The sequence below is a fragment of the Lepidochelys kempii genome, chromosome 4 (genome assembly GCF_965140285.1).
Source record: "Lepidochelys kempii isolate rLepKem1 chromosome 4, rLepKem1.hap1, whole genome shotgun sequence".
Classification (NCBI taxonomy): Eukaryota; Metazoa; Chordata; order Testudines; family Cheloniidae; genus Lepidochelys; species Lepidochelys kempii.
The window spans coordinates 69,124,341-69,140,198 of NC_136383.1; the positions used below are offsets into that span (position 1 = coordinate 69,124,341).

The following is a 15,858-nucleotide window of genomic DNA, read 5'->3' on the forward strand; positions in this document are numbered from 1 at the left end:
CACTCTCGATCCGTGGCCTCATAAAGTCACAGGACCTCCTGGTCAACCTTCTCCTAGCCTTGGCTAAAGTGGCCATCTATAAAACCAGGGTGAGGTGGTTGGCCGATGGAATCTCCTGTGACTGTGGGGCCTATTTCCGATTCTCCGTCCATTCATGTATCTGGGCAGAGTTCCTCTGGGTGCTGTCCACTGACTCCCTTGATGCCTTCGAGGAGCAGTGGGCACTGTCCGGGGTTCTCTGTTCGGTGTCCCTGTCTGGTTCCCTTCTTTTGACGCTTTGACCGCACTCCTGTCGCTGTTATTTCATTAGTTGTCCCCCGTAATTATTTGGTTTCCAGGTCCTGTGGACCCCCCTCTTGGGGGGCTGGGGGGGGGGAATCTTTAGCAGTGGATCAGTAGGGCTACTCTGTTGTACCTAGTTGGCCTGGGTCTATCACTCACTCACACACACTCTCACACGCTGTTTCAGTTTCACCAGCTTTTAAAACCCAGTTCTCTTACACTGTGGCAGTGCCAACAAGCCATTAAGCAGATATATTTTTGTTGTTTATTTGCTATGATAGATTTGTATGCTGCATTAACCTTTGGCATACAAAAATATACATCCCTCCTTTTGAGCACAACCATTGAATATAAAGCATGTCAGAGTACAGTTACCATAGTAATCTCTGATGGTGAGCTATGCTGTGTGCTATGTGATCTAGTAAGATAGCTGGGACTAATGCAAATATGTATCCTCCTTCAAATGTTTCCACATGTCTATTCCAATGTAGGCGTGTGTGTGCTCTGAGCACAGTTGCCGGAATTGTTTCCCCTAGTGGTATCCGTTGGGTCGACTCCAGCACTCTCTGGTTCTCCCCACTCATACCACTGATATAAAGGGCGCTGCTGACCCGATCCCCTTCAGTTCCTTCTTACCATCCATGATGTCTGCTGGAATTCCTCATTGCTCAGGCAGTTTTCTCCTAGTGACTTTTCTACTACTTTAGTGTAAATAACAGGTTTCAGAGTAGCAGCCATGTTAGTCTGTATTCGCAAAAAGAAAAGGAGTACTTGTGGCACTTTAGAGACTAACCAATTTATTTGAGCATAAGCTTTCGTGAGCTACAGCTCACTTCATCTGTAGCTCACGAAAGCTTATGCTCAAATAAATTGGTTAGTCTCTAAGGTGCCACAAGTACTCCTTTTCTTTTTAGTGTAAATAGTTATTGTAGTTGGTAATCTTTGGTAGTTTTTGGGTGCCTTCACGCTTAGTTAGCAGGGTCATCCACATCCCAGGGCTGGGGCATGCCTCTGTTACCAGGCCCTGCGTTTCCTGTGGTAAGTCTATGCCTTTGAGTGACTCGCAGTCGATTTATCTGAAGTGCATGGGGGAATCTCATAGGAAAGACCATTGATAACGCTGCAGGGACTTCAAACCCTACACCAAAAAGGACCAAGCAGCAAAACTGAAGGTCCTCCTCATGGAGGCAATCTTAAGACCTGCCTTGGAGCCACACTTGGACTTGGCACTAAGCACTTCAGCCGTAGTGTGAAGTGCTCCTCCCACAGGTCAGGAATCCTAGCACCGATCTTCTTCTCCAGTGCCTAAGAAGAACCATAAACGCCAAGAGAAGAGCCAATCCCCGGTGCCAAAGGCAAGCAGACGGGGACCATGATAGAGCAAGGCTTGCGTTGGGCCAGCACTACAGCATCAGGTGTCATCAACTCTGGTGTGGCTGCAAGCCCTACTGACACCGGTACGGGCGCCACCTCCTGTGGGCGAACCGTGCACCAGCCAGTTTGCAGTGCAGTCTACTCTTATCCCAGGCCAAAGGTTATAGTTCATTGGTGTAGTTCTCGACTCCATGTGAGAGTTCTACTTCCAGGCGATAGCTTTTGTTTGATTACGTCCCTGATATGGTCCCTCCAGCCTCATCCGATCACAACTGTATGACAATCTAAGCCTTCTGTGCCACATGGCTTCATGGACCTACATAGTGAATCAAGCAAGGCTACATCTCAGACCTTTCCAAACCTGATTAGCCATGGTATACTTCTCCTCACATCATCACTTAGACTCAGTGCTCATGATGCCTGGTCAGGTCCTTGACTTACTGACGTGGTGGCTGACCCACCACACGGTATATGCAGGGGTACCCTTCTCAAGGCCTTAACTCCTGATGTCTCTAGTATCCAAAGCAACAGCCCTCGGCTGGGGAGCCCCCTAGAGTCCCTCAGGACCTCTGGTTTCAAGAAGAACTTTCCCTCCATATAAACATCAGGGAGCTCAGGGCAGTCTGCCTAGCCTGCCAAGTGTTTCTACCCCACATTCTGAACAGAACTGTATCGGTTCTCATAGATAATACAATGGCCATGTTCTACATAAACAGGGCAGTGCGCTTTCTTCCCCTCTGTGTCAAGAAGCAATCCGACTATTGGAGCTCATCAGTGTAGAAGTGTCCTACCTTCTGAAAACGCAGAACCAGCTAGCATATCACCTCAGGAGGTCTTTCTCCTCTCACCATGAGTAAGGCTACATTTGTCACAGGTATTTTTAGTAAAAGTCATGGACAGTTTCACAGGCCGTAAACAAAAATTCACGGCCCGTGACCTGTCCATGACTTTTACTAAAAATACCCACCCTGACTAAAATTTTGGCTGGGGCAGTGGGTACTCTGGAGGGGGGGGGGTCCTGGGGCACTGCGGGTGCTGGGGGATGTGGCCCGGGACCTCTGCTGGTACTGGGGGAGGAAGGTTGGCAGGGCTTCCTACCCGGCTCCTCATCCCTGTGGCTCCTAGGCGGCAGAGGCAGGGGCCATGGCGGGGACTCTGCCGCTCCCGCCACGAGCGCCAGCTGCCGCAGCTCTCATTGACCAGGAATCGCAGCCAATAGGAGCCAGGGGTGAGGGCTGTGGATGCGGGCAGTGTGTGGCTCAGAGACCCCCGCTGGCTCCTCCACCGCCTAGGAAGTGCAGGGGGGCCCCTCACCCTGAGGTAAGCCTCTCTCCGCACTCTCCAACTCCCTGCCCATAGCCCTGAGCTCCCTCCCACACACCCAAACTGCTGCTGCTGGTGGCCCAGGGGCTGTGCGGCTTGGGTAGCCCCTGAGCCAGCACCAGCTGTTGCAAAAGTCACAGAGGTCACAGAAAGTCACGGATTCCGTGACAGACTAGTATCCTTAACCACGGGACCGGATATCTTCTCTCCCCCCCCCCCCCCCCACCAGTGTGGGACTCCCCATATAGACCTGTTCACTACCCGCAACAACAGAAAATGCCATCAGTTCTCCTCTCTGTGAGGCCACAGCCCGGGTCACAGATATGTTCCTGTTATGGACAAAGTACCTGTATTATGCATTTTCTCCTACCCTGCTGATTCACAAGGTTCTGATGAAAATCAAGTGGGACCAAGCATAGGTCATTCTCATAGCCCCTGTGTGGCCCAGGCAACATTGGTTCAATACTCTCTTAAGGCTTTCAGTGGCAGCCCCACTATGGCTTCTGCTGCACCCGGACTTTATCTCCTGAGACGACAGTTGGCTGCTCCACCCATATCTCAGGTCTCTTCATCTGACGGCCTGGAAGCTCCATGAGGAGCAGTCTTGCTCAGAGGAGGTCAGTAGAAAGCCTTCCACCAGGGTCACCTACTTCGCCAAATGGGAGTGGTTCTCCATCTGGTGCTCCCAAGGGGGAATGCCATCTACACAGTCTCATCTTGGAGTACCTTCTGCTGCTGAAACAACAAGGGCTGGCCCTCTCTTCAGTCCGGGGTCACCTAGTGGCCATCTCAGTCTTTCATACCAAGGTTCACAATCAATCCATTTTTTCATTCGACCTGGGGATCCATTTTCTCAAAAGCCTGGAGAGGATGTAACCCCAGGTTAGAGATCCCATTCCTCCGTGGGATCTAAACCTTGTCTTGTCAAAGCTTACAGGTCCACTGTTTGAACTGCTAGGAGCATGCTTGTTACACCTCTCCTGGAAAGTCACCTTCTTAGTGGCCATTGCTTTGGCCAGAAGAGTCTCAGAGATCTGGGCCTTCACATCAGAAGCCCCAGATATGGTCATCTTCAAGAATAAAGTCCAGCTGTGCCCATACCTTTCATTCCTCTTAAAGGTGGTCTCACAATTTCACTACAGTGAAGCAATCTTCCCGCAGGTATTCTGCGCTAAACTACTATGGCCTTCGCCACTGCCTTCCCAGCACAAGTCCCTACCCAGGACATCTGCAGAGCAGCAACCTGGTCATCAGTGCACACATTCTCAATGCACTATGCCATCACTTAGCAGGCTAGAGACAATGCCAGCTTTGGCCGCACAGTCTTGCAGTCACCTTGCCTTTGAACTCTAAACCTACCTCCTGTACAACTCATTGTGAGCCACCTACATTGGAATGGTCATGTGCAAGTACTTGAAGAAGAAACAGTTACTAATGTTTCCATAACTTGTTCTTTGAGATGTGTTGTATATGTCCATTTCAAAACTCACTATCTGCCCCCTCTTATCCGAGGCGGTCAGTAAGAAGAAACTGAAGGGGAGCAGGGTCAGCAGGGCCCTTTTTACCAGCAGCATGAGCGCATGACACCAGAGGGCATTGGAGCCAACCCGACAGATACCACTAGGGGAAAGAATTCTGGCAACTGTGCTCAGGGTGCATACACACCTACATTGGAATGAACATGTGCAATACATCTCGAAGAACAACAGTTACAGAAAGGTTAGTAACCAAGCTTTTTTTTTGTTTTATTTTTGGGGGTTTTTTGAGTAAAGGCAGGGGAGACGGTCATCAAGATTCAGGGGCATTTTCCCCCCAGATAGGCCTATAGAAATGACTGGCTCAGATCTTGGCGAAGTCGAAAGTACAGACTAATTAGCCACTACCTGCATGAATATGAAGTAAACGCAAGCAAATCTTGTGTGTCCATCCCTCTTTTTCATAACCAATGTTACCATATTATATAGTGTGCAAAAAGGTGATCCACTGCAACTTGCAGACTCCTCCGTGTTAGCAAAGGGATACACTTTGCTACCCTATTTGATTATGAATGTGTGGTTAAAAAATGAAGTTCATGTTGATCGACTTATATTACAGTAAAACCAGTTCTTAGTGTGTCTTTTTGGTTTACAACCTCTTAATAAAAGTCTTTCAGTATTTTATGACTTATGTATGAATTTACTTAAATAGGGCTCACTCTTTTATGCACTACAATTAAGGTGACTTTTTTTAAAAATCTGTTTTAAAACTTCCTTTATACTCTAAGCTCTGACTCCAGTGGGATACTGGGATTACAGTAGACTATATAACATAGTTGGCCACACTGAGCTGACTTAATGGCTAAGGAAGCTTACTTTTTCATTTACCCCTCAACCCCGAGTATATTAACATTGAGTGTTGTTTATGCCATTGATCTTCCTTATGCTTGTTTAGAGATGAATATTGGCTAGGTATCTGTCCAAAGGGAGCCTATTTGGATTACTATCGTGTTTCGTCAGAGTGGAATAGTTACAGGAGAATTGAGATTGAAGTAGGAAGGGCCTGGGAAGGGGGATGAGGGAGAATTAGCCATAAATAAGACATTCTTCCTTGCATAAGAGGTCCTACATGGTAAGTATTGTTATACCAATATGTAACTAATAAAGAGTATTAAAATATAGTACTTGGATGTTCCACATAGTATGATCTGAAGTTTTATCCAACGAAGCTCAAGTGTATTTGCTTTATTTAATATTAATTATCAGTTTTCTCTTGTGTATCTTAAAAGCTGCTTCCTAACACAGCATTCTTCCCTCTCTTAGGTTATAAAGCAGCTAAATGGAGTCTGAGCAGCTGTTCCATAGAGGCTACTATCGAAATAGTTACAACAGTATAACTAGTGCAAGCAGCGATGAGGAACTTTTAGATGGAGCAGGTGTCATTATGGACTTTCAAACTTCTGAAGATGACAATTTGTTAGATGGTGATGCATCAATTGGTAAGTTAGTAATTCTTATTTATGGCTTTTTGGTTTAAAATCTCTTTCATTTAAGTCTAGAAGGGAATCGCTTTTGAAGCAGTAATTAATTTTCTCAATCTTGTCAGCAAAACAGTTCATGAAGAGATGGCTTTAGAAAAAGTTACTGAAAAATGTTTATTAGGGTCTATTAAGGTTTCTCTTGCTAAGCAGTTATATTAGACTTCCAGTGGAGCCTGACAGATAACTTTTCTGATCATCTTATGTCTTCTATCATTGCTTACAAAGCTGAAAAAAATCTTCTTGTCAAGTTTCTCTTCTCTTTGAGAAGAGAGTTCTAAAAGCCACCTCCTCTTTTCTTATCTGGCTCTTTGAGTGAGAAGGATGCAAAGTTAGCTCTCCTATCTGAACAGCAACTCCATGAGAATAGTTAGCTTATTATCCTTCATAGTAGAATTACACTGGGCGTAACTGTTTTTCCTACTGTTTACTGTAATCTGCTTTTTAGCACTATTCTCTTCCATATCAGAATAGAATGATGATTCTTCTGTAGCTGGTGACTGTACTTCCAAGAATCCCAGGAAAAGTACATTGTCCCTAAATGACTAAGTTAGAGCGACAAGGTGGGCGATGTAATACCTTTTATTGAACCAACTTCCGTTAGTGAAATAGACAAGCTTTCGAGCTACACAGAACTCTTGTTCAATTTAGAACAAATATGCACTCTGTGGTGTTCAATAGTAAACACTGCCAAGAGGAAGAGATCCATCAGCAACAGTGTCTAAAAAACGTGATTCAGGTCAGTTCAACTGTTGCCTGGCCCATTTGAGTAGCAGCTGTGAAACTCACCAGTGTCTTCTAAGCTTTATTGTACTTCTACCTTTTCTTGTGGGCAGAAATGAAGAATCTTGTGTCTGTATCTACCAGAGTATCTCCAGCAACATCAGCAGCTCTCTGCTTGTTTTCATATGTAAAATGGGGACAATAACATCTTTGTTGCTCGTAAGAGTCCCATCAACAGCAGAGTGAATTGTAAATGTGAACTTTGCAACTTCTGTTCAGACCACTTTGGAGCAGATGAGATTTTCATATTCCATTAGCTGCTACTCAAGAAAGTGATGAGCACAAGTAAAAGGGCACTGAAGTGATCCCACTCATCACTCTAGATGTGAGGTCTTCAGAAACATTAATGAATTCATCTTCACAACACTTACCTGAGGTAGGGACGTATTATTGTCCTCATTTTACAGATTCCTATTCCCCAACCCCTATTGCTTCCCTTTTTCCCCTTCACCCTGGCTTTGTCCCTGTCGTTCTCTTTTGTTTTGTGCCCAGCCCTTCCCTGTATTCTAGTATGATAACTTCCTTCACCACCACACTGCCTGGGCACTAGCAGGCAGAGTATTGAGAGCACCGTTATCCATTCCAGTTCATGGCACCACACTGGCCCTTGGCAGCCAGAGGAGCACTTGCAGGCCAAGTGCTGCTCCGCTTCTGCATCCTTGGGATGGAGTTTGCTCAGTACAAAAAAACCTTTTGAGAGTTTTGATGTCAAACACTTTTTCAAATGTCTTTACTGATCACCAACAGTGATTTTTCAGAGGCTCATAAGTTGGCCAAGTTGGAGCAGAATTTCATACGACAGAAAGGCAGCCCCTAGTCAGATTTCAAGTTCTCACTCTAGTCCATGGAGAGGCAATAGTTTCTCAGTGAAATTATTGTAAGAATTTTTTAATGTTTTCCCTAACATCATTCTTCAAAATGGTTGAACTGTTTTACAGGAAGTACTTGAAAGAAATTTAGCCTGATGCAGACACCCATTGTGGAAAATATCTGCTCAGATAGTTTGGAAAAGATCTAAGCAACTGAAAACAAAGGGCTTATAATGGAAAGTGTTAAATCATCTAGAGGTGTTTTTATAAGGTTGCGTATCTTATTAAAAGATTTGTGTATAGCTTGATATGGGTCTACTCATTTTTATGATTACTGCATCTTAGTGTGGAGCACTTAGTTGTGTTGGAGGTTGCACTTTATTTGCAGGGTTTGTGTGAGGATTCTAGTTTAAATGGGATCCTAATCACATACTTTAAATGTAATTTGTTGGTCGTATTCAACTGTTTAAGACAGAGAAGGATTTTATTTTCCCCCCACACGTTTTGGTCTGATTAGGAGGGTTTTCACTTAAGGCACGCTGGAATGGCATGACCAGTCATTAGTACAGCAGTGTTTGACTGGGCTAAAGAGCAGATGAGGATCTAATTTCACTAAGTGGTTCACAAGAATCACCCAGAATGGATCTGCGGGTTTATACACTCGAATGCATCTGATATTCTTCTTCCTGGCAATGAGCTTATTTTTATCAATGACATACCCAAACCTCACCTGCCAAAATCCTGGGCATCAGTATAATGGAACAATAATTTCTACCATAATCATATTTGATTAGAATTAGTAGTTTCTCAGGATATTTACATTTCTTATAACTAAAAGAATATTTTGTATAAACTACCAAAAAGTTGAAGTATAGCTACCTTATGGTTTATTCACTGTAAATTGCTTTCGTTGGCAGTCCTGGAGGATTTTTGATCAGAGTTGTAAAAACACGCTTATTAAACATTTAAGTACACAGCAAAATATTTTGTGAAACTAAAAATTTATTTATTTATTATTCTTTCTATCTCCTTGATGTGTGAATTTAAATCTTCATACTAATCTTGTTTCTCACAGGGCCAAAATCAAGCAGGTGCCTTCCTGCTGGATTTCATGGCTTCATTATTGTGGCTTGTTCTTTGATCTTCTTCTTTTTCGCTTTTGTTTTTGGCTACTGCTGCCTTTTTAGAAAGGCTTCTGGTATTTAAATTGGATTTTCCTTTACCTTCCCTCCATTATAATTTTTAAAAACGTTTTTGTGTTCATTGAATCCAGGCATGCAAGATGAATCCACCATACAAGATTAAATTACATAATTTATGGCTAATCATCCTAAAGCTACCCTGTATCTTTCCAAGTTGTTGTTCTGAATAAAAGAAAACAGTGAAGAAAAAATAAAATGAGGACAATTTTAATATTGTAGCCAGTCCTTTTTTTGTAAGAGTTAAAAAAAAAAAAAATGTGCCTGCAATGTTTAGTTTGCTTTTCCTCCATTTTACAAAATAAAATATATTGCAGAAAAAAAAAAGTGCCCTCTTTATTCAGGGGCCTGGTCCAAACCCCATAAAAGCCAATGGAAACTTTTCTGTTGCTTACCCACTAGGCCCCTGAGTCGGTAGAACCTTTAAGCATATGCTTCTCCTTAGTCACATGAGTAGTACCATTGAAATCAATACTCAATCCCTGAGTCAGCTAAGTACTTAAGAATAAGATGGGTAATATACATTCATTATTTGATAATTCTTTGTATTGGGTATTGAATGCATGCTAAAATAGAGAAGATACAGGGAACACTAAGGGACTCCTCCTGCTTATCTTACCCAACTACACCCATATTGTCTTCTCTGGCTCTGCTCAGGTGAGTAAGGCATGTAGGATTTGACCCCTATGTCTGTTAAGCATTTTGAATTCACAGGCTAGGATTTGTCTACAAATAGTTTTCATGAAGTCCTGGGTATCTTTTTTAATATTTAGATTAACTATATGTATAAGTGAGCTTTGTGTTAAAGGTTGATGTTTTTGATTTTCAGTTTATGGTTTGAACTGATTCCTGCAGTTCCTCGTGGATTTCTCCTTTTGTCTCTATACCTAATACTGTAGAATAGTTTTGTTTAGGTAATTCTGTCACTCCTTGCTGTCTGTATAATTAACAACTGAAAGCATCTATCACAGGAGTTCAGATACCATGGTGAAATATAAAATATGTGACCAGATATGCTGACATTTTCACTATTCTTAACTCTTACACATGTAAATTTATTTTACACTCTGATGCTGCGACCATTATGTTCACACAAATCTCATTGACTTCAGTGGTACAAATGAGGTCTGCAAGATTGTGGTGTTAGGGAGGACCAGTAAGTGTCACTAACCTGTGAATCCTTTCTGAGTGCCTGGAGACTGGTAGTGGACGGAAACCACTGGCAGTTCTTGGTAAACTCTCTCAGAAATCCTGTTATAACAGGGTAAGTAGTTAGGTTGCTGTATGTGTGTAGGTTTTGGATGCCTTGAATCACATTTTTTGCCTTGGAGCAACACTGGCTTGTCAACTGTGATTAAAAAATAACAACTGTTTTTGTTGCCTGTTAAAGCTTTATCTATGTGTAGAAATTACATTTACTATATTTTTTCTGTTTGCATTAATATGTGCTGAGAAGTAGGAGGTTATGATAGGCTAGAATATCAGAAGTACCTGCATCTTTAGCAATGGAAAAAACTTATAAATGCATTTTCTACAGAAGTACTTCTGCAGATATCAGCTTTATGCTGATGCATGAGGGATTTTCCCCATTTATTTATTTATTGCTTAAATTGAATTAATATATATTTGCTCTGAATTTGGCATATTTGCTGTTGGGGACCATCTGTATCATTTGCTGCTACAAAATATTATGCTGCCTGCGTCAGCATTTCAAAGCATGCAGGAGGATATCCATTCTCCTATTTATTAAAGGGACAATACCACTTAAAAGCCATATTTGATTTGTATTGCAAAATATATGTATACATGTTACTAAAATATGTTGTTATATTGCAAGAGTTTGCAAAATCTAGGGTTTTTTTGTTCACTAAAAACTAGTTTTCTGAATATAAGCTGGAATCTCCAGAATTGATAACTTGATGCAATGTGAAGATTATTCTGTTAAACACTCACGTAAGGAAATAGAAATATATATTAGAAGACAGAATGCATAGTATTCTCCTCCTTTGCCCAAAATATAAATTTTGGGAAGACAAGCATTCTCAAAACCAAAGATAAAGGCTCAGTTTACTCTGCAGCCAGCTGGACCTAAACTCTGTAGCAAAGTCTCTGGCACAGCAGCTGACTGAATCATCAGGCAAGTCTACACTACAGCACTATGTTGGCAGTGTCTACAGGGTGATAGAAACATAAATAAAATATTTATTGCAGCTGACAAAGTGGGTATTCACCCACAAACGCTTATGCTCTTATACATCTGTTAGTCTATAAGGTGCCACAGAACTCTTTGCCGCTTTTACAAATAAAATAGTTTACTATGTGACTTAAATGTGATCATTCTACTCCTCCAAATAATAAAATGTAATATAATAATTCTTCAGCTAGAGCTGTTATTATATAACTAAGAAAATCACATACAAATTAGGATAACTGATTATACAAGACTCAGACAGTGTGTATTAGGTTTTCTCTGCCACAGATATGGATGCATTCTCTCATGGACACTTAGCACTGGTCTACACTAGGACTTTAGGTCGAATTTAGCAGCGTTAAATCGATGTAAACCTGCACCCGTCCACATGATGAAGCCCTTTATTTCGACTTAAAGGGCTCTTAAAATCGATTTCCGTACTCCACCCCTGACAAGTGGATTAGCGCTTAAATCGGCCTTGCCAGGTCGAATTTGGGGTACTGTGGACACAATTCGACGGTATTGGCCTCCGGTACCTATCCCAGAGTGCTCCATTGTGACCGCTCTGGACAGCACTCTCAACTCAGATGCACTGGCCAGGTAGACAGGAAAAGAACCGCGAACTTTTGAATCTCATTTCCTGTTTGGCCAGCGTGGCAAGCTGCAGGTGACCATGCAGAGCTCATCAGCAGAGGTGACCATGATGGAGTCCCAGAATCGCAAAAGAGCTCCAGCATGGACCGAACGGGAGGTACGGGATCTGATCGCTGTATGGGGAGAGGAATCCGTGCTATCAGAACTCCGTTCCAGTTTTCGAAATGCCAAAACCTTTGTCAAAATCTTCCAGGGCATGAAGGACAGAGGCCATAACAGGGACCCGAAGCAGTGCCGTGTGAAACTGAAGGAGCTGAGGCAAGCCTACCAGAAAACCAGAGAGGCGAACGGCCGCTCCGGGTCAGAGCCCCAAACATGCTGCTTCTATGATGAGCTGCATGCCATTTTAGGGGGTTCAGCCACCACTACCCCAGCTGTGTTGTTTGACTCCTTCAATGGAGATGGAGGCAACACGGAAGCAGGTTTTGGGGACGAAGAAGAAGATAGCTCACAACAAGCAAGCGGAGAAACTGGTTTTCCCAACAGCCAGGAACTGTTTCTCACCCTGGACCTGGAGCCAGTACCCAAGGCTGCGTCCTGGACCCAGCAGTCGGAAAAGGGACCTCCGGTGAGTGTACCTTTTAAAATACTATACATGGCTTAAAAGCAAGCATGCGAAAGGATCAATTTGCCCTGGCATTCGCGGCTCTCCTGGATGTACTCCCAAAGCCTTTGCAAAGTAGAAGCCTCCTCCCACCCCACTCTCCTGCTGGTAATAGCTTATCTAAAGTGACCACTCTCCCTACAATGTGCATGATAATCAAGGTGGGCCATTTCCAGCACAAATCCAGGTTTTCTCACCCTCCGCCCCCCCCCCCCCCCCCAAATTCACTCTCCTGCTTGTAATAGCCCATCCAAAGTGACCACTCTCTTTACAATGTGCATGATAACCTGGATTTTTGCTGGAAAAGAGAGTGGTCACTTTGGATGGGCTATTACCAGCAGGAGAGTGAATTTGTGTGTGTGTGGGGGGGGGGAGAAAACCTGGATTTGTGCTGGAAATGGCCCACCTTGATTATCATGCACATTGTAGGGAGAGTGGTCACTTTAGATAAGCTATTACCAGCAGGAGAGTGGGGTGGGAGGAGGTATTGTTTCATGGTCTCTGTGTATATAATGTCTTCTGCAGTTTCCATAGTATGCATCCGATGAAGTGAGCTGTAGCTCACGAAAGCTTATGCTCAAATAAATTGGTTAGTCTCTACGGTGCCACAAGTACTCCTTTTCTTTTTGCGAATACAGACTAACACAGCTGTTACTCTGAAACCTGTGTTTTACTCTAGGGGCTTCTGATGGGACAGCTGTGTCTGTCAGAGATCACACCCCTGATTGACATAGCTGTTCTGTAGACATAGCCTCAGTTCCATTTTGTGTTGGTGTTCATGTAACACCAACAGACCCTGGTCATCAGTGGGCAGGATTGAACCTGTGACCTCTGTAGCTAACTGCATGAGCCAGGGGCTGCGAGTTGTATGGGCTCCTGGTGCCCGGACTCCAGCAATATTCAGGGCCCGGGGGCCCAGCTCCACCAATGTTTGGGGCTGAGTGTCTTCCCCTAGCCCTGCCTGCTGCCCCTGTGCACCTCCCCCGAGTGTCCCCCAGCCCCCACTTGCTGCCCTAGTGCACCTCCCTTGGGCCCTGGAGCAGATACATGCTGCCTCCCTGCATCAACTGCCGCCGCAGGATCCTAGTGCCTCCCATTCACTAGTGCCAGGACAGGCTGACCCTGAGCCTGCCCTTCCCCCTCAGACCCTTTCATTTTCCAGCAGGACCCTCCTCAAGCACAGGGGGCCCCCTGCCCATAGTCACTGCTCCTGCCCCATGCTGGGCAAGGGACAGCCCCATCCCCAGTGAGGCTACAGTGAGGGGCAGCACCAGGGGAGGAGGCACACACGTGATGGCAACCCCCCCATCCTCCTGCCCATGGCACCCACCACAGGGGAGGCGAGGGGGCTTCCTGTACCTGAGAGGAACTTTAGGAGCACATGCAGTGACGGTGGTGCAAGGTGAGTGTGGTGCAGGGGGGGCCCTCCCCCGGAGCTTGCTGCTGCCTGCAGGGAGAGGGCTGGGGGAAATCCTCCTTTTCTGGCCCTTGTCCTAGGGCAGCCTGTCTGCACCCCAAACCCCTCATCCACAGCCCTCACCCCTGCATCCCAGCCCTCTGCCTGAGCCCCCTCATACCGCCAACCCCCTCATCACCAGCCCCACCCTAGAAATATACTTTAAATACTGTATATTTTTTAAAATATAAATATAACGCCTCGCTTAACGTTGTAGTTCTATTCCTGAAAAATGCTGTTTTAAGTGAAATGGTGTTAAGCGAATCCAATTTCCCCATAAGAATTAATGTCGGGGGGGGGGGGTGAGTTAAGTTACAGGGAATTTTTTTTTGCCAGAGGAAAGACCACACACACACACACACAGAGTATAAGTTTTAAACAACCAATTTAATACTGTACACAGCAATGATGATTATGAAGCTTGGTTGAAGCAGTGTAGTCAGAGGGTGGGATATTTCTCAGGGAATGCCTTACTGCTAAATGATGAACTAGCACTCGGCTGAGCCCTCAAGGGTTAACACACTGTTGTTAATGCAGCCTCACACTCTATAAGGCAGCACGAATGGGAGGGTGGGGAGGGGAAGACAGCATGGCAGAGAGAGACAGAGACACACACACACACACCCTGTGTGTGTGTGTGTGTGTGAGAAAGAGACTTTAAGAGAGCAGTTGCTGCCAGCAAGCTCCCTCCATTCTGAGCCCTGTCGTGTCTTTGTGTGCTCTGTGGAGATGGGGGTGCAGGAATAGGGGAGGAGGACACCCTGACATCAACACCCCTCTTCCCCGTCCTCCTCTGCACAGCAAGCAGGAGGTCACGGGAGCAGCTCCAAGGCAGGGGGCAGGAGCAGCACATGGCAGTGGGGGGAAGGGACACCTGAACTGCCCAGCAGTTGATAGTCTGCTGGGCAGCAGCAGCACAGGGAACTTAGGGGGGCTGTCGGCCCACCCTGATTCCAAGCCCCCACTACTAGCTCCAATGGGCTGCTCTTTCTGCAGGGAGTGGACAAAGCAGGTGGCTGCCAAACAACACTATAAGGGAGCATAGCACAACTTTAAATGAGCATGTTCTCTAATTCAGGGGTTCTCAAACTGTGGTCCAGGAGCTCCATTCAGGTGGTCCACGCTCCTGGGCGGCCGCACATGGGAGAATGAAGGGCCACCCACCTAATTAGTGGAGTTGCGCAGGCGTGGCTCTACTAATTAGGTGCCTGGAGAAGATGCACATGTAAGGTGAGGTGGTGGCCTTGGGGGGAATAGGGGATAGGTGGGAGGGGGCAGTGGTGTGAGAAGAGGAGGTGGTGGGCATTTGGGACGTGCAGGGCTACAGCGGCCAGAGAAAGAGGCTCCAGGGCTCCGGCTGCTGGGGAGAGACCCCCTTCCTTCCCAGCTTCAGCTCTGTGGCTGCTGTGACAGGGGAGAAACCCCACTGCTTTCCAGCCCAAGCTCAGGGGCTGCTGCGGTGGGGGAGAGAGGGAGAGAACCCCACTTCTTCCTAGCCCCAGGTTGGGGGCTGCTGCGGTGGGGGAGAGGGCACATCCATCGCATTAGAAAGGTTAAGACTACTGATATTAAAATATGAGTTGTGTGGCACCCTGACAGCAGGATTGTCTGGCTATGTAGACTCCCTCCTCAGGCCCTATGCTACCAGCACTCCCAGCTACCTTCGAGACACCACTGACTTCCTGAGGAAACTTCAATCCATCGGTGATCTTCCTGATAACACCATCCTGGCCACTATGGATGTAGAAGCCCTCTACACCAACATTCCACACAAAGATGGACTACAAGCCGTCAAGAACACTATCCCCGATACTGTCACGGCTAACCTGGTAGCTGAACTTTGTGACTTTGTCCTTACCCATAACTACTTCACATTTGGGGACAATGTATACCTTCAGATCAGCGGCACTGCTATGGGTACCCGCATGGCCCCACAGTATGCCAACATTTTTATGGCTGATTTAGAACAATGCTTCCTCAGCTCTCGTCCCCTAAAGCCCCTACTCTACTTGCGCTATATTGATGACATCTTCATCATCTGGACCCATGGAAAAGAAGCCCTTGAGGAATTCCACCATGATTTCAACAATTTCCATCCCACCACCAACCTCAGCCTGGTCCAGTCCACACAAGAGATCCACTTCCTGGACACTACAGTGCTAATAAACAA

At 45.4% G+C, this 15,858-nt stretch overlaps 1 protein-coding gene across 3 annotated transcripts in view; it reads left to right on the forward strand.

Moving 5' to 3' along the window:
• The window catches only part of CLCN3 (chloride voltage-gated channel 3), a 133,985-nt gene that overhangs the window by 37,419 nt on the left and 80,708 nt on the right, over positions 1-15,858 (forward strand). For all 3 annotated transcript variants that reach the window (XR_012158626.2, XM_073341613.2, XM_073341609.2), the window contains exon 2: positions 5,778-5,953. Coding sequence is in view for 2 of the 3 variants with exons in the window: in XM_073341613.2 (XP_073197714.1) it covers positions 5,794-5,953 (160 nt within the window). In the remaining variant the exon portion in view is untranslated. The remainder of the gene's footprint in view (positions 1-5,777; positions 5,954-15,858) is intronic.